General features: G+C 51.0%; 1 protein-coding gene across 3 annotated transcripts in view; it reads left to right on the forward strand.

Annotated features, from left to right (window-relative positions):
• PDE2A (phosphodiesterase 2A) overlaps positions 1 to 25,355 on the forward strand; it is a 257,890-nt gene that overhangs the window by 10,186 nt on the left and 222,349 nt on the right. The window contains exons 1-2 of one of the 3 annotated variants that reach the window (XM_069971911.1): positions 11,495 to 11,573; positions 11,786 to 11,849. In XM_069971911.1, the coding sequence (XP_069828012.1) occupies positions 11,530 to 11,573; positions 11,786 to 11,849 (108 nt within the window). In that variant the 5' untranslated portion in view covers positions 11,495 to 11,529. Of the gene's footprint in view, positions 1 to 11,494; positions 11,574 to 11,699; positions 11,850 to 25,355 lie in introns of those variants that run through there. The other 2 variants (XM_069971912.1, XM_069971910.1) reach the window with 2 other exon arrangements.

Here is a 25,355-nt window from a genome sequence, read left to right on the forward strand (position 1 = left end):
TACAGAGATACCAGGGGGTGATTGTATCGTAACACTGTGCCACTATACTGAGATACCAGGGGGTGACTACACCGTAACACTTTGCCACTATACTGAGATACCAGGGGGTGACTACACTGTAACACTGTGCCACTATACTGAGGTACCAGGTGGTGACTACACCGTAACACTGTGCAACTATACTGAGATACCAGGGGGTGACTACACCGTAACACTGTGCCACTATACTGAGGTACCAGGGGGTGACTACACCGTAACACTGTGCCACTATACTGAGATACCAGGGGGTGAATACACCGTAACACTGTGCCACTATACTGAGGTACCAGGGGGTGACTACGACGTAACACTGTGCCACTATACTGAAATACCAGGGTGTGACTACACTGTAACACTGTGCCACTATACTGAGATACCAGGGGTGACTACACTGTAACACTGTGCCACTATACTGAGATACCAGGGGTGACTACACTGTAACACTGTGCCACTATACAGAGATACCAGGGGGTGACTACACCGTAACACTGTGCCACTATACTGAGATACCAGGGGGTGACTACACCGTAACACTGTGCCACTATACAGAGATACCAGGGGGTGACTACACCGTAACACTGTGCCACTATACTGAGATACCAGGGGGGACTATACTGTAACACTGTGCCACTATACTGAGATACCAGGGGTGACTACACCGTAACAGTGTGCCACTATACTGAGATACCAGAGGGTTACTGTACTGTAACACTGTGCTACTATACTGAGATACCAGGGGGTGACTACACTGTAACACTGTGCCACTATACTGAGATACCAGAGGGTTACTGTACTGTAACACTGTGCTACTATACTGAGATACCAGGGGGTGACTATACTGTAACACTGTGCCACTATACTGAGATACCAGGGGTGACTACACCGTAACACTGTGCCACTATACTGAGATACCAGGGGTGACTACACCGTAACACTGTGCCACTATACTGAGATACCAGAGGGTTACTGTACTGTAACACTGTGCCACTATACTGAGATACCAGGGGGTGACTATACTGTAACACTGTGCCACTATACTGAGATACCAGGGGGTGACTACACTGTAACCTGTGCCACTATACTGAGATACCAGAGGGTTACTACACCGTAACACTGTGCTACTATACTGAGATACCAGGGGGTGACTATATTGTAACACTGTGCCACTATACCGAGATACCAGGGGGTGACTATACTGTAACACTGTGCCACTATACTGAGATACCAGGGGGTGACTACACCGTAACACTGTGCCACTATACTGAGATACCAGGGGGTGACTACACCGTAACACTGTGCCACTATACAGAGATACCAGGGGGTGACTATACTGTAACCTGTGCCACTATACTGTACCTGTGTGTCATTATACGTAACATTGTATCCCTATACTGTAATGGTGTATCTCTATACGGTAACATTGTATAACTGTTTTTACTGGAGTTCCCCTTTAAGCCAGATTTCGAGGTGCTGTAACGGTGTGTGAGGTTTTCTTTCATTACTCCTATCACAGGGTGGCGGTTGCTGTCTGATATATGCCCTTGCAGGAGAGCTGCGTACACAGTATGGTGAGCTCCTCTATACAGGGAGGAAGTTGTCACCTCTCCCATAGTGACAGGCGGTATGATGGGGACACGTGGGCCGTAGCTTCCAGCCATCAGATTCCAGGACATCCATCGCCCCTCCACAAGCATGTCAGCTGATCCCTGACTGATCGAGCCGCCCGACCTGTCTGACTGCCCAGAATAGACCAGACAGGGTAACATTAGGACAGGGGCCGGGGGATGGGCGCTGCCCGCCACTGCTGCCGCATCTATGACCCGGAATATGGAGAATACAATGAATGCATGGGGGGGATGGCGTCCTGGGAGGTGAATGGGGGGGGGGGGTGGCGTCCGGTACTGGGAGGTGTATGGGGGGATGGCGTCCTGTACTGGGAGGTGTATGGGGGGGATGGCGTCCTGTACTGGGAGGTGTATGGGGGGGGATGGCGTCCTGTACTGGGAGGTGTATGGGGGGGATGGCGTCCTGTACTGGGAGATGTATGGGGGGATGGCGTCCTGTATTGGGAGGTGTATGGGGGGAGGCGTCCTGTACTGGGAGGTGTATGGGGGGATGGCGTCCTGTACTGGTAGGTGTATGGGGGTGGGGGGTTGGCGTCCTGTATTGGGAGGTGTATGGGGGGGTTGGCGTCCTGTACTGGGAGGTGTATGGGGGTGGGGGGTTGACGTCCTGTACTGGGAGATGTATGGGGGGGGGGGGTCCTGTACTGGGAGGTGTATGGGGGGGGATGGCGTCCTGTACTGGGAGGTGTATGGGGGGGTTGGCGTCCTGTACTGGGAGGTGTATGGGGGGATGGCGTCCTGTACTGGGAGGTGTATGGGGGGGATGGTGGCGTCCTGTACTGGGAGGTGTATGGGGGGGTTGGCGTCCTGTACTGGGAGGTGTATGAGGGGGGGGGGTGGCGTCCTGTACTGGGAGGTGTATGGGGGTGGGGGTGGCGTCCTGTACTGGGAGGTGTATGGGGGGGGGGGGGTTGGCGTCCTGTACTGGGAGATGTATGGGGGGGGGGGTCCTGTACTGGGAGGTGTATGGGGGGGATGGCGTCCTGTACTGGGAGGTGTATGGGGGGGTGGCGTCCTGTATTGGGAGGTGTATGGGGGGATGGCGTCCTGTACTGGGAGGTGTATGGGGGGGGGGGGATGGCGTCCTGTATTGGGAGGTGTATGGGGGGGATGGCGTTTTGTACTGGGAGGTGTATGGGGGTGGGGGGTTGGCGTCCTGTACTGGGAGGTGTATGGGGGGATGGCGTCCTGTACTGGGAGGTGTATGGGGGTGGGGGGTTGGCGTCCTGTACTAGGAGGTGTATGGGGGTGGGCGGTTGGCGTCCTGTATTGGGAGGTGTATGGGGGGATGGCGTCCTGTATTGGGAGGTGTATGGGGGGGATGGCGTCATGTACTGGGAGGTGTATGGGGGTGGGGGGTTGGCGTCCTGTATTGGGAGGTGTATGGGGGGATGGCGTCCTGTACTGGGAGGTGTATGGGGGGATGGCGTCCTGTACTGGGAGGTGTATGGGGGGGGTGGCGTCCTGTATTGGGAGGTGTATGGGGGGATGGCGTCATGTACTGGGAGGTGTATGGGGGTGGGGGGTTGGCGTCCTGTATTGGGAGGTGTATGGGGGGATGGCGTCCTGTACTGGGAGGTGTATGGGGGGGGGATGGCGTCCTGTACTGGGAGGTGTATGGGGGGGGGTGGCGTCCTGTATTGGGAGGTGTATGGGGGGGATGGCGTCCTGTACTGGGAGGTGTATGGGGGGATGGCGTCCTGTACTGGGAGGTGTATGGGGGGGATGGCGTTTTGTACTGGGAGGTGTATGGGGGTGGGGGGTTGGCGTCCTGTACTGGGAGGTGTATGGGGGGATGGCGTCCTGTACTGGGAGGTGTATGGGGGGGATGGCGTCCTGTACTGGGAGGTGTATGGGGGTGGGGGGTTGGCGTCCTGTATTGGGAGGTGTATGGGGGGATGGCGTCCTGTACTGGGAGGTGTATGGGGGTGGGGGGTTGGCGTCCTGTATTGGGAGGTGTATGGGGGGATGGCGTCCTGTACTGGGAGGTGTATGGGGGGGGATGGCGTTTTGTACTGGGAGGTGTATGGGGGTGGGGGGTTGGCGTCCTGTACTGGGAGGTGTATGGGGGTGGGGGGATGGCGTCCTGTACTGGGAGGTGTATGGGGGTGGGGGGTTGGCGTCCTGTATTGGGAGGTGTATGGGGGGGATGGCGTCCTGTACTGGGAGGTGTATGGGGGGGGGTGGCGTCCTGTATTGGGAGGTGTATGGGGGGGATGGCGTCCTGTACTGGGAGGTGTATGGGGGGGATGGCGTCCTGTACTGGGAGGTGTATGGGGGGGATGGTGGCGTCCTGTACTGGGAGGTGTATGGGGGGGTTGGCGTCCTGTATTGGGAGGTGTATGGGGGTGGGGGGTTGGCGTCCTGTACTGGGAGGTGTATGGGGGTGGGGGGTTGGCGTCCTGTATTGGGAGGTGTATGGGGGGATGGCGTCCTGTACTGGGAGGTGTATGGGGGTGGGGGGTTGGCGTCCTGTACTGGGAGGTGTATGGGGGTGGGGGGTTGGCGTCCTGTATTGGGAGGTGTATGGGGGGATGGCGTCCTGTACTGGGAGGTGTATGGGGGTGGGGGGTTGGCGTCCTGTATTGGGAGGTGTATGGGGGGATGGCGTCCTGTACTGGGAGGTGTATGGGGGGGGATGGCGTTTTGTACTGGGAGGTGTATGGGGGTGGGGGGTTGGCGTCCTGTACTGGGAGGTGTATGGGGGTGGGGGGTTGGCGTCCTGTACTGGGAGGTGTATGGGGGTGGGGGGTTGGCGTCCTGTATTGGGAGGTGTATGGGGGGATGGCGTCCTGTACTGGGAGGTGTATGGGGGGGATGGCGTCCTGTACTGGGAGGTGTATGGGGGTGGGGGGTTGGCGTCCTGTATTGGGAGGTGTATGGGGGGGGGGTGGCGTCATCTATGTCATATGGATAGTGGAGGTACCGCAAAGTAATAGCAGCCACAGAGCCCCCGTAACAGTGACAGCCTCACAGATCTCTGGAGTCAGGGGGCCCTTAGGGGCCACCTCAGACCTCTGTGCACTGCCCCCCGCTCTGCAGAGACCCCCCCACACTCCTGGAGAGGTTTCTCTTGTCTCACAGATGATGTGTTACCCTCCTTCCCTCCATCTTGTGATGTGCGGCCGTTGTGCTGAGGATCCCGCTGTTTATCCTGCAGAAATCCCTTTAATCCATCCAGATTATCCGGCCTGAGATGCCTAATCCCTGCGCTGTAATCGTCCCCAGTCCGGAGACACACGCACAGCTTCATCCCGGCAAATCCCCACAATCCCTCCTAATGTTTATACTTCATGTGTGATAATCCCATCTATCATCCATATCCTGTGTGATAATCCCATCCATCATCCATATCCTGTGTTATAATCCCACCTATTATCCATATCCTGTGTGATAATCCCATCCATCATCCATATCCTGTGATAATCCATCTATCATCCATATCCTGTGTGATAATCCATCTATCATCCATATCCTTTGTGATATTCCATCCATCATCCATATCCTGTGTGATAATCCCATCTATCATCCATATCCTGTGTTATAATCCATCTATCATCCATATCATGTGTGATAATCCATCTATCATCCATATCCTGTGTGATAATCCCATCTATCATCCATATCCTGTGTGATAATCCATCATCCATATCCTTTGTGATAATCCCATCCATACCCTGTGTGATAATCCCATCCATCATCTATATCCTGTGTGATAATCCCATCTATCATCCATATCCTGTGTGATAATCCCATCTATCATCCATATCCTGTGTGATAATCCCTTCTATCATCCATATCCTGTGTGATAATCCCATCTATCATCCATATCCTGTGTGATAATCCATCCATCATCTATATCCTGTGTGATAATCCATCCATCATCTATATCCTGTGTGATAATCCCATCTATCATCCATATCCTGTGTGATAATCCATCCATCATCTATATCCTGTGTGATAATCCATCATCCATATCCTGTGATAATCCCATCCATCATCCATATCCTGTGTGATAATCCCATCCATCATCCATATCCTGTGTGATAATCCCATCTATCATCCATATCCTGTGATAATCCCATCTATCATCCATATCCTGTGATAATCCATCTATCATCCATATCCTGTGTGATAATCCATCTATCATCCATATCCTGTGTTATAATCCATCTATCATCCATATCCTGTGTGATAATCCCATCTATCATCCATATCCTGTGATAATCCATCTATCATCCATATCCTGTGTGATAATCCCATCCATCATCCATATCCTGTGATAATCCATCTATCATCCATATCCTGTGTGATAATCCCATCCATCATCCATATCCTGTGATAATCCCATCTATCATCCGTATCCCAAATACTAAGCCCCATAATCCCTTTTCCTCCATTGCTCCATCCGCTTTTCCTCTGTATTTCTCACTTCCGGATGGTTCTTCTGATAATTCCCATGATTCCATAGGAATACTTTGTGATAATCCCGGCTGCTGCATTGATTTTCCCGATCCTAATAATCCTAATTTATTGATAATCCCGGATTCTGCCGCCATGATCCAGGCTCCTTATTAATCCTAATCTCTGCGCTGTTTTCTCCTTACTGTATAATCCTAATTCCCAGATACTTTCCTAATCCCATATGAACACTCATCTCAGCATTATACTCTATTTATAACACTCTATGCTCTCCTAGTACTACCTGCAGTGCAGACAATGCTCTGTGAGCTCCAGACTGATACATTGTACATAGCTAGTCCTTCCCTCAGCTGTATCCAGTGTAGACAATGCTCTGTGAGCTCCAGACTGATACATTGTACATAGCTCGTCCTGCTCTCAGCTGTACCCAGTGTAGACAATGCTCTGTGAGCTCTACAGACTGATACATTGTACATAGCTAGTCCTTCCCTCAGCTGTATCCAGTGTAGACAACGCTCTGTGAGCTCCAGACTGATACATTGTACATAGCTAGTCCTGCTCTCAGCTGTATCCAGTGTAGACAATGCTCTGTGAGCTCCAGACTGATACATTGTACAAAGCTAGTCCTGGTCTCAGCTGTATCCAGTGTAGACAATGCTCTGTGAGCTCCAGACTGATACATTGTACATAGCGAGTCCTGCTCTCAGCTGTATCCATTGTAGACAATGCTCTGTGAGCTCCAGTCTGATACATTGTACATAGCTCGTCCTGCTCTCAGCTGTACCCAGTGTAGACAATGCTCTGTGAGCTCTACAGACTGATACATTGTACATAGCTAGTCCTTCCCTCAGCTGTATCCAGTGTAGACAACGCTCTGTGAGCTCCAGACTGATACATTGTACATAGCTAGTCCTGCTCTCAGCTGTATCCAGTGTAGACAATGCTCTGTGAGCTCCAGACTGATACATTGTACATAGCTAGTCCTGCTCTCAGCTGTATCCAGTGTATAATGCTCTGTGAGCTCCAGACTGATACATTGTACATAGCTAGTCCTGCTCTTAGCTGTATCCAGTGTAGACAATGCTCTGTGAGCTCCAGTCTGATACATTGTACATAGCTCGTCCTGCTCCCAGCTGTATCCAGTGTAGACAATGCTCTGTGAGCTCCAGATTGATACATTGTACATAGCTAGTCCTGCTCTCAGCTGTATCCAGTGTAGACAATGCTCTGTGAGCTCCAGACTGATACATTGTACATAGCTAGTCCTGCTCTCAGCTGTATCCAGTGTAGACAATGCTCTGTGAGCTCAGGCGATGGGTTGTGTGACAATAGATAGAGCATACTTATCTCCCTGGCTCCTCTCGCCATCCTCCTTCTCTGTCTGTCTGCTGATTGGCTGGATGAGGCTGCTCTGTCACTGCCCCAGGAGCAGGAAGTGGCCAAACAGCAGGATGGAGTGGTAAGATATGGGGGGCGGTGGAGGGGGAGCCAGGAAGGTAAGTATGCCTTTCATCCATCCATCCCCAGCTGTATCTTTCCTGGAGTGCCCTGTTACCGCCATTCTGTACAGATAGAAGTACAATGCTCCAGGAGAAGCTTCATTGCTGTAACACTGAGAACTCCCTACTCGCTCCATGATCCATCTGCCCCCTAGTGGCAGCTGCAGGAACAAAGCATGTTCTTATTCTATGGCAGCATAGATGGCGGTCCCATCACCTGCACCCCCCCCCCACACACACACACACTCATCCTGCTGGAGACTACTCCGCTGATGTATCTAACCTGCTCAGGTGTGATACCACCTACTATTCCTGGGTGTATCTAAACCTGTCTTATCTAACTGTATTGTATGATACAGTCTGATGGGGTGTATCTAATCCTACCATGTGTGATACTAGTGGGTGGTAGTGTAGTGTATGGGGGGGGGCTGTATCTAATCCTACCATGTGTGATACTAGTGGGTGGTAGTGTAGTGTATGGGGGGGGGGGAGCTGTATCTAATCCTACCATGTGTGATACTAGTGGGTGGTAGTGTAGTGTATGGGGGGGGGGGGGCTGTATCTAATCCTACCATGTGTGATACTAGTGGGTGGTAGTGTAGTGTATGGGGGGGCTGTATCTAATCCTACCATGTGTGATACTAGTGGGTGGTAGTGTAGTGTATGGGGGGGGCTGTATCTAATCCTACCATGTGTGATACTAGTGGGTGGTAGTGTAGTGTATGGGGGGGGGGCTGTATCTAATCCTACCATGTGTGATACTAGTGGGTGGTAGTGTAGTGTATGGGGGGCTGTATCTAATCCTACCATGTGTGATACTAGTGGGTGGTAGTGTAGTGTATGGGGGGGGGCTGTATCTAATCCTACCATGTGTGATACTAGTGGGTGGCAGCATAGTATATGGGGGGGGGGGGGCTGTATCTAATCCTACCATGTGTGATACTAGTGGGTGGTAGTGTAGTGTATGGGGGGGGGCTGTATCTAATCCTACCATGTGTGATACTAGTGGGTGGTAGTGTAGTGTATGGGGGGGGGCTGTATCTAATCCTACCATGTGTGATACTAGTGGGTGGTAGTGTAGTGTATGGGGGGGGCTGTATCTAATCCTACCATGTGTGATACTAGTGGGTGGTAGTGTAGTGTATGGGGGGGGGCTGTATCTAATCCTACCATGTGTGATACTAGTGGGTGGTAGTGTAGTGTATGGGGGGGGGGCTGTATCTAATCCTACCATGTGTGATACTAGTGGGTGGTAGTGTAGTGTATGGGGGGGGGCAGTATCTAATCCTACCATGTGTGATACTAGTGGGTGGTAGTGTAGTGTATGGGGGGGGGGGCTGTATCTAATCCTACCATGTGTGATACTAGTGGGTGGTAGTGTAGTGTATGGGGGGGGGGCTGTATCTAATCCTACCATGTGTGATACTAGTGGGTGGTAGTGTAGTGTATGGGGGGGGGGCTGTATCTAATCCTACCATGTGTGATACTAGTGGGTGGTAGTGTAGTGTATGGGGGGGGGCTGTATCTAATCCTACCATGTGTGATACTGGTGGGTGGTAGTGTAGTGTATGGGGGGGGGGCTGTATCTAATCCTACCATGTGTGATACTGGTGGGTGGTAGTGTAGTGTATGGGGGGGGGCTGTATCTAATCCTACCATGTGTGATACTAGTGGGTGGTAGTGTAGTGTATGGGGGGGGGGGCTGTATCTAATCCTACCATGTGTGATACTAGTGGGTGGTAGTGTAGTGTATGGGGGGGGCTGTATCTAATCCTACCATGTGTGATACTAGTGGGTGGTAGTGTAGTGTATGGGGGGGGGGGGGGGCTGTATCTAATCCTACCATGTGTGATACTAGTGGGTGGTAGTGTAGTGTATGGGGGGGTGCGGGTTTCATCTGTATCTTATGGACACACAGGATGTTTTCATACAATATTACCTTCCTTCATGTAAGACACCGAACTGTAACCCCGTGTACTAAATGTCACCTGCAGTCCTATGTAACAGCACAGATAACACAGTGATATCTCTGAGTACAGATAATGTAGTAGATGTCACCTGCAGTCCTATGTAACACCACAGATAACACAGTGATATCTCTGAGTACAGATAATGTACTAAATGTCACCTGCAGTCCTATGTAACAGCACAGATAACACAGTGATATCTCTGAGTACAGATAATGTAGTAGATGTCACCTGCAGTCCTATGTAACAGTACAGATAACACAGTGATATCTCTGAGTACAGATAATGTAGTAGCTGTCATCTGCAGTCCTATGTAACAGCACAGATAACACAGTGATATCTCTGAGTACAGATAATGTAGTAGTCACCTGCAGTCCTATGTAACACCACAGATAACACAGTGATATCTCTGAGTACAGATAATGTAGTAGATGTCACCTGCAGTCCTATGTAACACCATAGATAACAAAGTGATATCTATGAGTACAGATAATGTAGTTGTCACCTGCAGTCCTATGTAACACCACAGATAACACAGTGATACCTCTGAGTACAGATAATGTAGTAGATGTCACCTGCAGTCCTATGTAACAGCACAGATAACGCAGTGATACCTCTGAGTACAGATAATGTAGTAGATGTCACCTGCAGTCCTATGTAACACCACAGATAACACAGTGATATCTCTGAGTACAGATAATGTAGTAGATGTCACCTGCAGTCCTATGTAACACCACAGATAACGCAGTGATATCTCTGAGTACAGATAATGTAGTAGATGTCACCTGCAGTCCTATGTAACAGCACAGATAACGCAGTGATATCTCTGAGTACAGATAATGTAGTAGCTGTCACCTGCAGTCCTATGTAACAGCACAAATAACACAGTGATATCTCTGAGTACAGATAATGTAGTAGCTGTCACCTGCAGTCCTATGTAACACCACAGATAACGCAGTGATATCTCTGAGTACAGATAATGTAGTAGCTGTCACCTGCAGTCCTATGTAACACCACAGATAACACAGTGATATCTCTGAGTACAGATAATGTAGTAGTCACCTGCAGTCCTATGTAACACCATAGATAAAGTGATATCTCTGAGTACAGATAATGTAGTAGTCACCTGCAGTCCTATGTAACACCACAGATAACGCAGTGATATCTCTGAGTACAGATAATGTAGTTGTCACCTGCAGTCCTATGTAACAGCACAGATAACACAGTGATATCTCTGAGTACAGATAATGTAGTAGATGTCACCTGCAGTCCTATGTAACAGCACAGATAACGCAGTGATATCTCTGAGTACAGATAATGTAGTAGCTGTCACCTGCAGTCCTATGTAACAGCACAAATAACACAGTGATATCTCTGAGTACAGATAATGTAGTAGCTGTCACCTGCAGTCCTATGTAACAGCACAAATAACACAGTGATATCTCTGAGTACAGATAATGTAGTAGCTGTCACCTGCAGTCCTATGTAACACCACAGATAACGCAGTGATATCTCTGAGTACAGATAATGTAGTAGCTGTCACCTGCAGTCCTATGTAACACCACAGATAACGCAGTGATATCTCTGAGTACAGATAATGTAGTAGTCACCTGCAGTCCTATGTAACAGCACAGATAACACAGTGATATCTCTGAGTACAGATAATGTAGTAGTCACCTGCAGTCCTATGTAACACCTGGCGTTTATGTGTTACATGAATACGTTCTCTCTTTTATTCTATCTCCGTTGTTGATGTCTCTCTCTCTCTCTCTGTATCGGTGTGTGACCCCCGTGCCCCCTCTCCCCCCGGTGTGGTGAGTGTCGCCCCCTCCGGTGCGGACCCCTCGCACTTCCCGGCGCTCTTCTCCCTCCGCAGCTGGCGGCGCTAGGACCCGGCGGCTCCCGGTGAGCGGCGCAGGCTCCGGCAGTAGTCGCAGCTGTGTGCCCCTCCGCCGCCCGCTCTCCGGTACCGCAGCCATGTGGATCCTGCGCTCCGCTTGCCCCATCGCTCTGGGGAGCAGGTGTGTGGTCGGGCGGGCTGGGAGCCGGTGGTCGGGGGCCCGGGGTGGGGGGTGGCGCGGGGAGGGGCGGCCGTATCCAGAGGACGTGCCCAGGACTCGGGAATATGTGCGCCGGTGCTCGGTGTGTGTGCCGCACCGTGTGCATGAGGCCGGGGGGAGAGCATGGTCCTCGCGCTGCAGCACCTACTCACTGCCCTTCTCCATCTCTTTAGACGGGGGCAGCAGGTCTTCCTGAAGGCTGAGGAGTCCGCGGGAGGAGGAGGAGAAGCCCTACAGGTAAGAGACCCCCGACCACCTGCCTACAGCTCCCCGACCACCTGCACACAGCTCCCTGACCACCTGCCTACAGGACCCCGACCACCTGCCTACAGGACCCCGACCACCTGCACACAGAACCCCGACCACCTGCACACAGAACCCCGACCACCTGCACACAGACCCCCGACCACCTGCCCAGAGACCCCCGGCCACCTGCACACAGCTCCCTGACCACCTGCCTACAGGACCCCGACCACCTGCACACAGACCCCCGACCACCTGCCCAGAGACCCCCGGCCACCTGCCTACAGCTCCCCGACCACCTGCACAGAGCTCCCCGACCACCTGCCTACAGCTCCCCGACCACCTGCCTACAGCTCCCCGACCACCTGCCTACAGCTCCCCGACCACCTGCCTACAGCTCCCCGACCACCTGCACACAGCTCCCCGACCACCTGCACACAGCTCCCCGACCACCTGCACACAGCTCCCCGACCACCTGCACACAGCTCCCTGACCACCTGCCTACAGGACCCCGACCACCTGCACAGAGCTCCTCGACCACCTGCACAGAGACCCCCGACCACCTGCACAGAGACCCCCGACCACCTGCCTAGAAACCACCTGCACCTGCTGGGGGGTTTGGCTTATGCCCTGTTCACACTTATTTCAGGTGGCAGTAGCTGGCGGGATGGGGTAGAAGGGGGCAGTAGCTGGCGGGATGGTGGTAGTAGCTGGCGGGATGGGGGTAGTAGGTGGCTGTAGCTGGCGGAATGGGGGTAGTAGGTGGCAGTAGCTGGCGGGATGGGGGTAGTAGGTGGCAGTAGCTGGCGGGATGGGGTAGTAGGTGGCGGTAGAAGGGGGCAGTAGGTGGGGGATGGTGGTAGTAGGTGGCAGTAGGTGGGGGATGGGGGTAGTAGGTGGCAGTAGGTGGGGGATGGGGGTAGTAGGTGGCAGTAGGTGGGGGATGGGGGTAGTAGGTGGCAGTAGGTGGGGGATGGGGGTAGTAGGTGGCAGTAGGTGGGGGATGGGGGTAGTTGGTCAGACAGTAGAGGAACATTTATAGGAGAAGCTGATGTGGCTGTTGTAGAGTTGGCAAAAGTAGAAAAATGTGAACTAGAACTCCCAGCATGCCCTGACAGCCTCCATACAGGAGGAGTGGTACTGCAACCACCACTGCAGAGCCACAGATTGGGCATGTTGGGAGTTGTAGTTGTATAACAGGTTGGGCCATCCAGCATTGGAGAGAGTCCTGCAGTAGTGGAGGCTGGGGGTTGTAGTGCTGGGGTAGTAGCTGGCAGGATCTGGGCACCAGTATGAGGGATGTACGGCCGCTCTGTGCTGGGCACCTGCTGTACCTGCACAGGGTGAGAGGTGGGGAAGGGGCAGCAGGAGACGCACCCCACCTGTTATTATAGATTATACTATCATGGATCATATGTATTTGTGTTATATTTATATCGTGCTGTGTATTGTATGTTATGATATCTATTGTTATGTGTATTGTTACATTAGTTACTGATATCTATTGTTACTTATTGTTGTTATACTTATTATTACACTGTGACAGCTCCTCCCCCTCCCCTGTGGATGCACCATAGCAACCGTGTGTTGTAGGACTACTACTCCCAGCATGTGCTGCTGCCGATAATTCCTCACACTCTGCGGCTCTTTATTTATTGGAATGTAATATAAGAAATAATGGAGCTGATGTCCTGCAGGAGCAGCAGAGTGATGGAGGTTATATGTATATACCAGGGTCATGGGGAGGTGAGGAAAGCACTGCAGGAAATATCATACCGGACGCGCACCTGCAGTCCTATGTAACAGCACAGATAACACAGTGATATCTCTGAGTACAGATAATGTAGTAGTCACCTGCAGTCCTATGTAACAGCACAGATAACACAGTGATATCTCTGAGTACAGATAATGTAGTAGTCACCTGCAGTCCTATGTAACAGCACAGATAACAGTGATATCTCTTGAGTACAGGTAATGTAGTAGACGTGACCTGCAGTCCCATGTAACAGCACAGGTAACACAGTGATATCTCTGAGTACAGATAATGTAGTAGTCACCTGCAGTCCTATGTAACAGCACAGATAACACAGTGATATCTCTGAGTACAGATAATGTAGTAGCTGTCACCTGCAGTCCCATGTAACAGCACAGATAACTATGAGATGTTCCATATGACAGAATACTCTCCACTATTCCGGACAGTTGGTTCTCCAGCAGTTAGGATGCAGAGGACCTGTAGCGGTTTAGGAAGTTACAGTTTTTAAGATGTAATGGTTGCAGATTAGGATGCGGTGTTGCGGCTGTAGTTTCGGATGTAGCAGTTGCAGTTCAGGCTGCGATGTTGCGGTTGCTGTTTAAATTGTTGCATCTGCAGTTTAGGGTGTAGTGGTTTCTGTTTAGGGTACAGTGTTGCGGCTACAGTTATGAATGTTGCGGTTTAGGATGTTGTTGTTTCAGATGCATGGTTGCGCTTGTTTGGGATGTTGGGGTTGCGGTTTAGGATGCGGTGGTGCAGCTGCAGTTTTGTATGTTGCGGTTAAGTATGGTGTTGCGGTTTTGGATGCAGGGTTGCGGCTGCGGTTTTGGATGCATGGTTGCGGTGATTCTCTGTGTTCTCTCACGTATCAGGATGAGTCCATCAGATATTGTAGATATTACATGGTCTGCCCCCTCACCCTGTACAGCGGCCGGTCAGGGGCCCCATGGTCTGCCCCCTCACCCTGTACAGCGGCCGGTCAGGGGCCCCATGGTCTGCCCCCTCACCCTGTACAGCGGCCTCTCAGGGGCCCCATGGTCTGCCCCCTCACCCTGTACAGCGGCCGCTCAAGGGCCCCATGGTCTGCCCCCTCAACCTGTACACAGGCCGGTCAGGGGCCCCATGGTCTGCCCCCTCACCCTGTACAGCGGCCGGTCAGGGGCCCCATGGTCTGCCCCCTCACCATGTACAGCGGCCGGTCAGGGGCCCCATGGTCTGCCCCCTCACCCTGTACAGCGGCCGGTCAGGGGCCCCATGGTCTGCCCCCTCACCCTGTACAGCGGCCGCTCAGGGGCCCCATGGTCTGCCCCCTCACCCTGTACAGCGGCCGCTCAGGGGCCCCATGGTCTGCCCCCTCACCCTGTACAGCGGCCGCTCAGGGGCCCCATGGTCTGCCCCCTCACCCTGTACAGCGGCCGCTCAGGGGCCCCGTGGTCTGCCCCCTTACCCTGTACAGCGGCCGCTCAGGGGCCCCGTGGTCTGCCCCCTCACCCTGTACAGAGGCCGGTCAGGGGCCCCATGGTCTGCCCCCTCACCCTGTACAGCGGCCGGTCAGGGGCCCCATGGTCTGCCCCCTCACCCTGTACAGCGGCCGGTCAGGGGCCCCATGGTCTGCCCCCTCACCCTGTACAGCGGCCGGTCAGGGGCCCCATGGTCTACCACCTCCTCCGCCGCCCAGGGGCCCCATGGTCTGCCCCTTCCTCCTCCTCCTGCAGAGCTGCTGGTCAGGGGCCCCATGGTCTTCCCCCTCCTCCGCCACCCTGGGGCCCCATGGTCTTCCCCCTCCTCCCTCTTCCTGCATGAGCAGTGTGGTGGAGTCATAAGATAACAGCGGGGGGCCGGTGACATAAGAACCTATGGTCTGTGGAGGTCAGGGCCCCCTGAGTCTCACCAGGGGCCCTGCGGGCAGCTTACTGTGGGCCACAGCCCCGGTTGTTTATCTCTTCCCTAGAGAGTGACATTTCCCTGCAGCAGTTGGCAGGCGCTCTGTGGGCAGCGTGACAGTGACAGGCGCTGGACGTTCATTTACAGCCACAGATTCCTCCGCAGCCTCCGTAACAAACACTGGAGCTAAAATTAACTCTTTATAAAACCAATCTCTGGTTACTGCTGAGGGGCCCCTGAGGGCCAAACACCACAACTAGAGAGAAAGCAACGGTAACACTACAATAATTACATGACCATAAGGATCCTCGGGGGAGGAGCTACAGGGCAAGGGCAGGGAGGAGCCTTAGAGGGGGAGGAGGTACGGAGCCAAAATAGGGAGTGGGAGGAGTCATGGAGAGAGGGGAAGGAGGTTCAGAGACAAGATAAGGAGAGGAGCCTTAGAAGGGCAGGAGATACAGAGACAAAATAGGGAGGGGCTGCAGGGAAAGGGCGGAGCCATAGACAGAAGGTAGGAAGGTAAAGAGACAAGAAAGGGAGGGGCCATAGAGAGAAGGGAAGATGGTACAGAGACAAGAAAGGGAGGGGCCATAGAGAGAAGGGAAGATGGTACAGAGACAAGAAAGGGAGGGGCCATAGAGAGAAGGGAAGATGGTACAGAGACAAGAAAGGGAGGGGCCATAGAGAGAAGGGAAGATGGTACAGAGACAAGAAAGGGAGGGGCCATAGAGAGAAGGGAAGATGGTACAGAGACAAGAAAGGGCGGGGCCATAGAGAGAAGGGAAGATGGTACAGAGACAAGAAAGGGAGGGGCCATAGAGAGAAGGGAAGATGGTACAGAGACAAGAAAGGGAGGGGCTGCAGGGACAGGGTTGGCCATAGAGAAAGAATGAAAGGAGGTTAAGAGACAGGATGAGGAGAGGGAGGGGCCAAGGGGGTACAGAGGGAGGGGCAACAGGAAGAGGGAGGAGTGATAGAGAGAGGGGGAGTGAGGTACAGAGAAAACATAGGGGCTGCAGGGAGAGTAGAGACAGGAACCATAGAGAGAGGAGAAGGAGGGATAGAGACATGATTGGGAGGAGCTGCAAGGAGAAGGAGGAGCCATAGAGAGAGTGGAAGGAGCTACTGAGACAAACAGGCGGGTGCAGGGGGAGGGAGGAGCCATAGAGGACGGGGGAATAGAGACAAGATAGGGAGAGGAGAGGGAGGAGCAAAGGGAGTTATAGTGACAAGATGAGGGGAGGAGCCATGGGGGGGAGTTATAGAGACAAGATGGAGGGAGCCATGGGGAGGTTATAGAGACAAATGGGGAGAGGAGAGGGAGGAGCCAGGGGGGGTTATAGAGACAAATGGGGAGAGGAGAGGGGGGAGCCAGGGGGGGTTATAGAGAAGATGGGAGAAGGAGAGGGAGGAGCCAGGGGGGTTATAGAGACAAGATGGGGGGAGGAGAGGGAGGAGCCAGGGGGGTTATAGAGACAAGATGGGGAGAGGGAGGAGCCAGGGGGGTTATAGAGACAAATGGGGAGAGGAGAGGGAGGAGCCTGGGGGGTTATAGAGTCAAGATGGGGGGGATGGGGAGAGGGAGAAGCCAGAGGGGTTATAGTAGTTATTATAGTAGTTATTATAGTAGTTATATCCCTGTATATAGGAGCAGTATTATAGTAGTTATATCCCTGTATATAGGAGCAGTATTATAGTAGTTATATCCCTGTATATAGGGGGTAGTAATATAGTAGTTATATTCTTGTATAAAGGAGCAGTATTATAGTAGTTATATTCCTGTATATAGGGAGCAGTATTATAGTAGTTATATCCCTGTATATAGGGGGCAGTATTATAGTAGTTATATTCTTGTATATAGGAGCAGTATTATAGTAGTTATATTCTTGTATATAGGAGCAGTATTATAGTAGTATATTCCTGTATATAGGGAGCAGTATTATAGTAGTTATATTCCTGTATATAGGAGCAGTATTATAGTAGTTATATTCCTGTATATAGGGAGCAGTATTATAGTAGTTATATTCCTGTATATAGGGAGCAGTATTATAGTAGTTATATTCCTGTATATAGGGAGCAGTATTATAGTAGTTATATTCCTGTATATAGGGAGCAGTATTATAGTAGTTATATTCCTGTATATAGGAGCAGTATTATAGTAGTTATATTCCTGTATATAGGAGCAGTATTATAGCAGTTATAACAGGTAGAAGTAACGGAGGAGCACTCACCACATTGGCTGTGATAAAAGGTCTGTTTATTCAGAATACGTCACATATAGCGGGGGAGTGTAGCAGAAGTGTCTGGAGACAATTGTTTCGGCTTTACCCCTTCTTCAGGTCAGGGGAGTGTGATGATACGAGGGTCTCATGATCAGACAGTATATAGATAGTGTCTCTCTGTCTGCGGTCAGCTGTCTGCCTTCTGGTTTGGATCATGTACAGACACTACTTTCCTTTCATCACATGTATCTGACTCTCTTTGTTATGTGACTTTGATCAGTCTATTAGTACATCAAGCTCTGCTCGATCAGCTTCTTACTTGTTGTTATGCCCATCTGGGTGTAATAGTATGGTAATATATTACATGGTCCTATAACATTAATGGTTGTGGAGAGTATCACGTGTGACTCCATCTGGTTGGGTATAGAAACCTTGTGCATTGTGTGAGGAGTGGATCCTGGGTGACCCTGGTCCCGGCCGCTCTCATATACCCGTCATGTACATAGAGAATGCTTTGTCCTCAAGTCCCTGGGGCTCCTGCATTGTGGGCCTCTCGTGTGTCACCCCCTATTGACTGTCTGTGATAACGTCCATTGATTTCTGTGTCACTCCCGGTGGTTTATGGGCACTCATGGTGAATGGTCACTCTAAGTGATTGACCGTCAGGCATCGCATTGATTATCGCTTTCTCATTGTGACCTGGAGCCACAGTGGCAGATCTATGAGGTCGGTGGTAATAAGGACGTCAGAGCGTTGGGTGATGGACTGGAGAGGCAGGGGTCAAAGGCAGGGGTCAAATCCCCGGAGCGCCAGATACTGGACTGAAGGTGTAATAAGTAAATGGTCTGCGCCCCCCTCCCCCCCCCCCCCATTATAATGTGCTGTATACCCCTATAGGTGCACGTACAGTCTATACAGCCTCCTGCCCATAGTGACTGACCGCGATTGTCCAGGGGCGATGGAGGAATTCCCTATTACTTCCAGATGCTGTATCATCAGTGTGAAATCCCTGCAGTGTGTATGATGTATGTATGTACACGGGGGATCCCACCAGCAGAATAGTGCGTGCAGCTCTGGAGTATAATGCAGGAGCAGTAATGTAATGTATGTACACAGTGACCCCACCAGCAGAATAGTGAGTTCAGCTCTGAAGTATAATGCAGGAGCAGTAATGTAATGTATGTACACAGTGACCCCACCAGCAGAATAGTGCGTGCAGCTCTGGGGTATAATACAGGATGTAACTCAGGATCAGTAATGTATGTACACAGTGACCCCCACCAGCAGAATAGTGAGTTCAGCTCTGGAGTATAATACAGGATGGAACTCAGGATCAGTACAGGATCAGTAATGTATGTACACAGTGACCCCACCAGCAGAATAGTGAGTGCAGCTCTGCGGTATAATACAGAATGTAACTCAGGATCAGTAATGTATGTACTCAGTGACCCCCACCAGCAGAATAGTGAGTGCAGCTCTGGAGTATAATACAGGATGTAACTCAGGATCAGTAATGTAATGTATGTACACAGTGACCCCACCAGCAGAATAGTGAGTGCAGCTCTGCGGTATAATACAGAATGTAACTCAGGATCAGTAATGTATGTACTCAGTGACCCCACCAGCAGAATAGTGAGTGCAGCTCTGGAGTATAATACAGGATGTAACTCAGGATCAGTAATGTAATGTATGTACACAGTGACTCCCACCAGCAGAATAGTGAGTTCAGCTCTTGAGTATAATGCAGGATCAGTAATGTAATGTATGTACACAGTGACCCCACCAGCAGAATAGTGAGTTCAGCTCTGGAGTATAATGCAGGAGCAGTAATGTAATGTATGTACACAGTGTCAACCATGGGAGTCCGCAGGTGTCAGCTCCCTGATGGTTTAGCCATCGGCTTTGCTGGGTGGATGGCGGCAGCTCTGCGGGGCACGGATAAGTGCAGCGTTTGCTTCCCGCAGGCCTTGATGCATAGATAAACGCTGCAATTAACTTCACTTAAAGCTTTGTCAATACCCAGCATGCTGAGCGGGGAGGGGGCGGTCAGGTGGATGGGGGGGGGATCTGAGAACATTCCGGCTTTTTGGAAACATTTTGGAGTGAGAGGATTGGCTGCCATCTCTTCTGTTGTCTTCTTGGTTCCTTATATACCCGTGATTGGAGAGACCCCCAGACTGCAGTGTAAGGGGGCTCCTGCACTGGGATGTTGGGTAGCGGGGGTCTCTGCCTGCGACCTGAGGCCAGAATCCCCCTTAATGTAGCTGATTCCCCCCCCCCCCTTTATCAGGAATGCCGGAACTCTCCAAGGTTCTAAATAAAGACACAGATCTGCTACAATGTAATAACACGGGATTTAGAGAGTGACAGGCGGACAGCTCATACCTCCCATTAACCCCTCACTGACTGCTGCCCGGGGGGAATACAGCATATAGCCACATTAGATAGGAAAAGGCACAGCGCCCCCCTGACCTCAGGATGTGTACGGTATTACAAATCTGCTCCATTATCTTCAGTAAAAGTGAGCTGCAATACCGCACCCACTGATCTACCTAAGCCACACCCCTTGGTAAGGCCACACCCCCTATTTTTTATCAACCAATGAATGGGCAGGGAATTGATGCTTGATTTCTGTGTGCTGCACGTGCATGTCCAGGCCCGGACAGAACCTTCCAGAAGCAGCGCCATGCCTGGCCTCAGGCCGTGTCTGCTTTTACAGCTCACACCTATTGAAGTAAATGGAGCGAACTGTATTACCTCACACACCCTGCAGACAGGGGTGGCGCTGACCCTGGTATCCTCTGTGCTATGGAGCTCACATACACCCTCTGCTGGGGAATGGCCTGTATGGCACTGATGTGCTGCATTGTGGGAGATGGAGTGTGAACACTACATAGTTATAGTATTCTCTACAGTGCCTTGGAGTGCTGCTGAGAGGATGTATTACAGCAGAATAGTGAGTGTAGCTCTGGAGGATGAGACCTGATGTAACAGCAGAATAGTGAGTGCAGCTCTGGAGGATGAGACATGATGTAACAGCAGAATAGTGAGTGCAGCTCTGGAGGATGAGACATGACGTTACAGCAGAATACTGAGTGCAGCTCTGGAGGATGAGACATGACGTTACAGCAGAATAGTGAGTGCAGCTCTGGAGGATGAGACATGATGTAGGTAGTATTGAGCTCTGCCTGGAGGGGGCGCTGCTCTGCTGGCTGTATATTAGCTGGCTCAGCTGTGGTGATAGGGGATATGGATGATTCCAGCTCTTGGCTCAGCTATATGATTAGCTGCACAGAAAGGAAAAAAAAAAAAAAAAAAAAAAAAAAAAAAAAATATATATATATATATATATATATATATATATATTACAACCAGTCATCTGTGCAGGAAAAGAAATCAATATTCTGTTGGGGAAAGATTCTATCAGGTATCATGTAGTTGTCTGTGTCGTTGTGGCTCCTCAGGCGTTGAAACCTATCCTGCTCTGCCTGGAGGGGGCGCTGCTAGTGTAAGAGACACATTCTCATCCTCAGGGACCATGTGCCGCCTCCTGACCAGATACTGTCTGATTGTTACATTGTATCCTATAGTCTGCTGCTGTGTATAGTGTGTGTGTGTATATCTGTGTATTACGTCTGTATGTGTATATATAAATACTGCTGTGTACAATGTGTGTGTATATGTATTTATGTATATATATATATTGCTGTGTACAGTGTGTGTGTGTATGTACATATATATATATATATATATATATATATATATATATATATCTGTATATTACGTCTTTATGTGTATATATAAATACTGCTGTGTACAGTGTGTGTGTGTGTGTATATATATATATATATATATATATATATATATATGTATGTATGTGTATATATATATATATATATATATATATATATATATATATATATATATGCCCCCCTCACCTGGATGGATGGCAGCACCTGCGCCCGCACACAATATCCACCTCAGCTGCTTTTTATGGCCACTTAGCGGTAGAGGATTGCCGGCTCTTCAGGTGCGCTGTGATGGCTGTGTACACACATTAGAGGGGCGCCCGCTCACTCCCAGCGGCTATATGTTCCTGAGATGTATCCGCCGGCAAATAATCCACTGACAAAATAACCTGAGTGAGGGTTCTTAAAGGGCCATCCCACCTAATAAACAGCCCAGAGAGAGAGCACCCTCATACCGCATTGCATTATGGTTCCCGGTATAGGCCAGTATATAACAGGATCAGTATAACTGCTACAGCCTTACTCCAACCTCCGCAGTACCACACACACACTGAGGGCAGAGGGGAAGTAATGGGGACAGGTGGAGCCCTCTGCTGGCTGGATTATACTGTGTAACTACAAGTCTTAGCATTGCATGTTTATTAAAGGGGTGCTCCAGCGAGAATCTTTTTCTTTCAGATCAACTGGTTTTAGAAAGTTATATAGATTTGTAATTTACTTATATTTAAAAATCTCCAGCCTTCCAGTACTTATCAGCTACTGGATGTCCTGCATGAAGGGCTGTATTCTTTTCTTTTGCTGTGAAGTTCTGTATTCTTTTGACATGGTGCTTTAGCTTTGGCTATCCAGGCATGATGGGAGTTGTAGTTTTGCAACAGCTGGAGGGCCTGAGCTTGACACCTGTGCTATATAACTTTCTGGAACCAGCTGATGTAAAATAAAAAGTTTTTGCCGGCGTTCCCCTTTAAGCCTTTTTTTAAATTTTCTCTGCCAATTGATTTTGTTTAACCCCTGTAGTCCCTCTCATCACCTGCAGATGGCGCTGTTACTATTAGATTGTAATAACCACAGGGCAAACAGCGACACCTACTGGCAAAAAACCTGAAGTAACTGAAGACTCTTCCTTTTGCGATGCTGAGGTGAGTCAGGTAGGAGTAAGTTGGGGCTCTACTGCTCCTCTGTAGTAATGGGGTTATAGGGCGTCCCTCGATGTCCAGCCCCTGGGGCAGTGAAGGGGTTAATCCCTCAGTTTGTTTACTTTCAGGACATAATGTACGTGAATGAACTTCTGCGACTTCTTCCTTCCATCCTCCTCCGGTCACAGACAATGTCAGGTCACTGAGGGTCACATCCTGCGGTCGTTGCCCCCTCTGTGGACCCCGGGGGGCGCTCACGACTTTTATGAGGATTTGGTGCTGTAAGAATCTATTTATTATTGGTAGGTGGGGGGGCATTTAAAGGAAGACTCCACCTAGAGGAGAATATTCTGGGTGAAGCTGCTGCCCCTCACCTGTAGGGGCGCCCTTTTCCCCTAGGTTCTCTCCTGTGCGGTTTTGAAGCACTGTTCCATTGATGTAAATGAAGCCAAGGTATAATAGCACACACAGCCTGAGGAGAGGGGGGCGCTGTTTCTCTTCTCCTGTGGATAGTAGATGGGTGGGCTCTGACATTGGTTTCCTGCTGGTCTGTGCGTTGCCCTCTGGGGATGAAAGGGTTACGGCCGTTTGGCCCTCGGGGCCGTTAGCCGCTCCTGGTTTCCCGTTAATCCCGCACAGCTCTGTGTTGACACATTTCTCTCCTCGGATACAGTGTATCGCGCTCCCCTCCCCCTGGACGCAGCTGCCGGTGTAGCGGGGGCGCACGTCCACCCTGTTCCCATATGAACGCCGCGCCGCCAACATCTGGGGATCAGCCAGCTAAAAATATGGATTTATGTTGTGTCGTCCTAATCCCGTGTGTGTTACACATCTGCTGATCCCGAGTTACTAACCTCAATCCCCTGTGTACCAGGACAAGCCCCCCGGGGGTCCGCACAGGCAGCTGCACACCCCATCACCCTGTATCCTCCAGAGCTGCACTCACTATTCTGCTGTTACATCATGTCTCCTCCTCCAGAGCTGCACTCACTATTCTGCTGTTACATCATGTTATATCCTGCAGAGCTGCACTCACTATTCTGCTGTTACATCATGTCTCATCCTCCAGAGCTGCACTCACTATTTAAAGGGAATATTTAAAGGCCAAATCCCCCTGATTGACTCCCAGTCTGGTTATACAGGGACGTGCGGGGGTCTACAGTCCCAGTACCAGATATTATCAGTGCCTGTCACCCAGCTTTACTGGTGCCCTGAATGGCCAATCTACCTGGTGCAGTAAGATGGGACCTAGTAGATACCTATTGATACCTAGTGTGTGTATTTATACCCATTCAGGGGTGGGGGAAAGCTGGGTGGTAACACACCCTTGTTTGGCTGCAGTGAGGGCCACTCTGGTTGTCACCCAGCTTTCCCGGGAGCAGATATCACAGACACTGTGCTGCAGAGGTGACTAGTTATCCTATCTCCTGCCCGAGCTCTCTGCATCATAGTCTTATCAATGTTTCACTGTATATGAGAGCGCTGGTGAGAGTCCGTCACATCCCTGGTATATGAGAGCGCTGGTGAGAGTCCGTCACATCCCTGGTATATGAGAGCGCTGGTGAGAGTCCGTCACATCCCTGGTATATGAGAGCGCTGGTGAGAGTCCGTCACATCCCTGGTATATGAGAGCGCTGGTGAGAGTCCGTCACATCCCTGGTATATGAGAGCGCTGGTGAGAGTCCGTTACATCCCCCGTATATGAGAGCGCTGCTGAGAGTCCGTTACATCCCCCGTATATGAGAGCGCTGGTGAGAGTCCATCACATCCCTGGTATATGAGAGCGCTGCTGAGAGTCCATCACATCTCTGGTATATGAGAGTGCTGGTGAGAGTCTGTCACATCCCTGGTATATGAGAGCGCTGGTGAGAGTCCGTCACATCCCTGGTATATGAGAGCGCTGCTGAGAGTCCGTCACATCCCTGGTATATGAGAGTGCTGGTGAGAGTCCGTCACATCCCTGGTACATGAGAGCACTGGTGAGAGACCTGCACATCCATGGTATATGAGAGCGCTGGTGAGAGACCTGCACATCCTCAAGATATGAGAGTGTGCCGGGGAGAGTGTGACCTGTCCCAGGTATATGAGAGAGTGCCGGGGAGAGTGTGACCTGTCCCAGGTATATATGAGAGAGTGCCAGGGAGAGTGTGACCTGTCCCAGGTATATGAGAGAGCGCCAGGGAGAGTGTGACCTGTCCCAGGTATACGAGAGAGTGCAGGTTAGAGTGTGACCTGTCCCAGGTATATGAGAGAGTGCCAGGGAGAGTGTGACCTGTCCCAGGTATATGAGAGTGCCAGGGAGAGTGTGACCTGTCCCAGGTATATGAGAGAGTGCCAGGGAGAGTGTGACCTGTCCCAGGTATATGAGAGAGTGCCAGGGAGAGTGTGACCTGTCCCAGGTATATGAGAGTGCCAGGGAGAGTGTGACCTGTCCCAGGTATATGAGAGTGCCAGGGAGAGTGTGACCTGTCCCAGGTATATGAGAGAGTGCCAGGGAGAGTGTGACCTGTCCCAGGTATATGAGAGAGTGCCAGGGAGAGTGTGACCTGTCCCAGGTATATGAGAGAGTGCCAGGGAGAGTGTGACCTGTCCCAGGTATATGAGAGAGTGCCAGGGAGAGTGTGACCTGTCCCAGGTATATGAGAGAGTGCCAGGGAGAGTGTGACCTGTCCCAGGTATATGAGAGAGTGCCAGGGAGAGTGTGACCTGTCCCAGGTATAAGAGAGAGTGCCAGGGAGAGTGTGACCTGTCCC

Source organism: Dendropsophus ebraccatus, chromosome 5 (genome assembly GCF_027789765.1).
Source record: "Dendropsophus ebraccatus isolate aDenEbr1 chromosome 5, aDenEbr1.pat, whole genome shotgun sequence".
NCBI classification, from domain to species: Eukaryota; Metazoa; Chordata; class Amphibia; order Anura; family Hylidae; genus Dendropsophus; species Dendropsophus ebraccatus.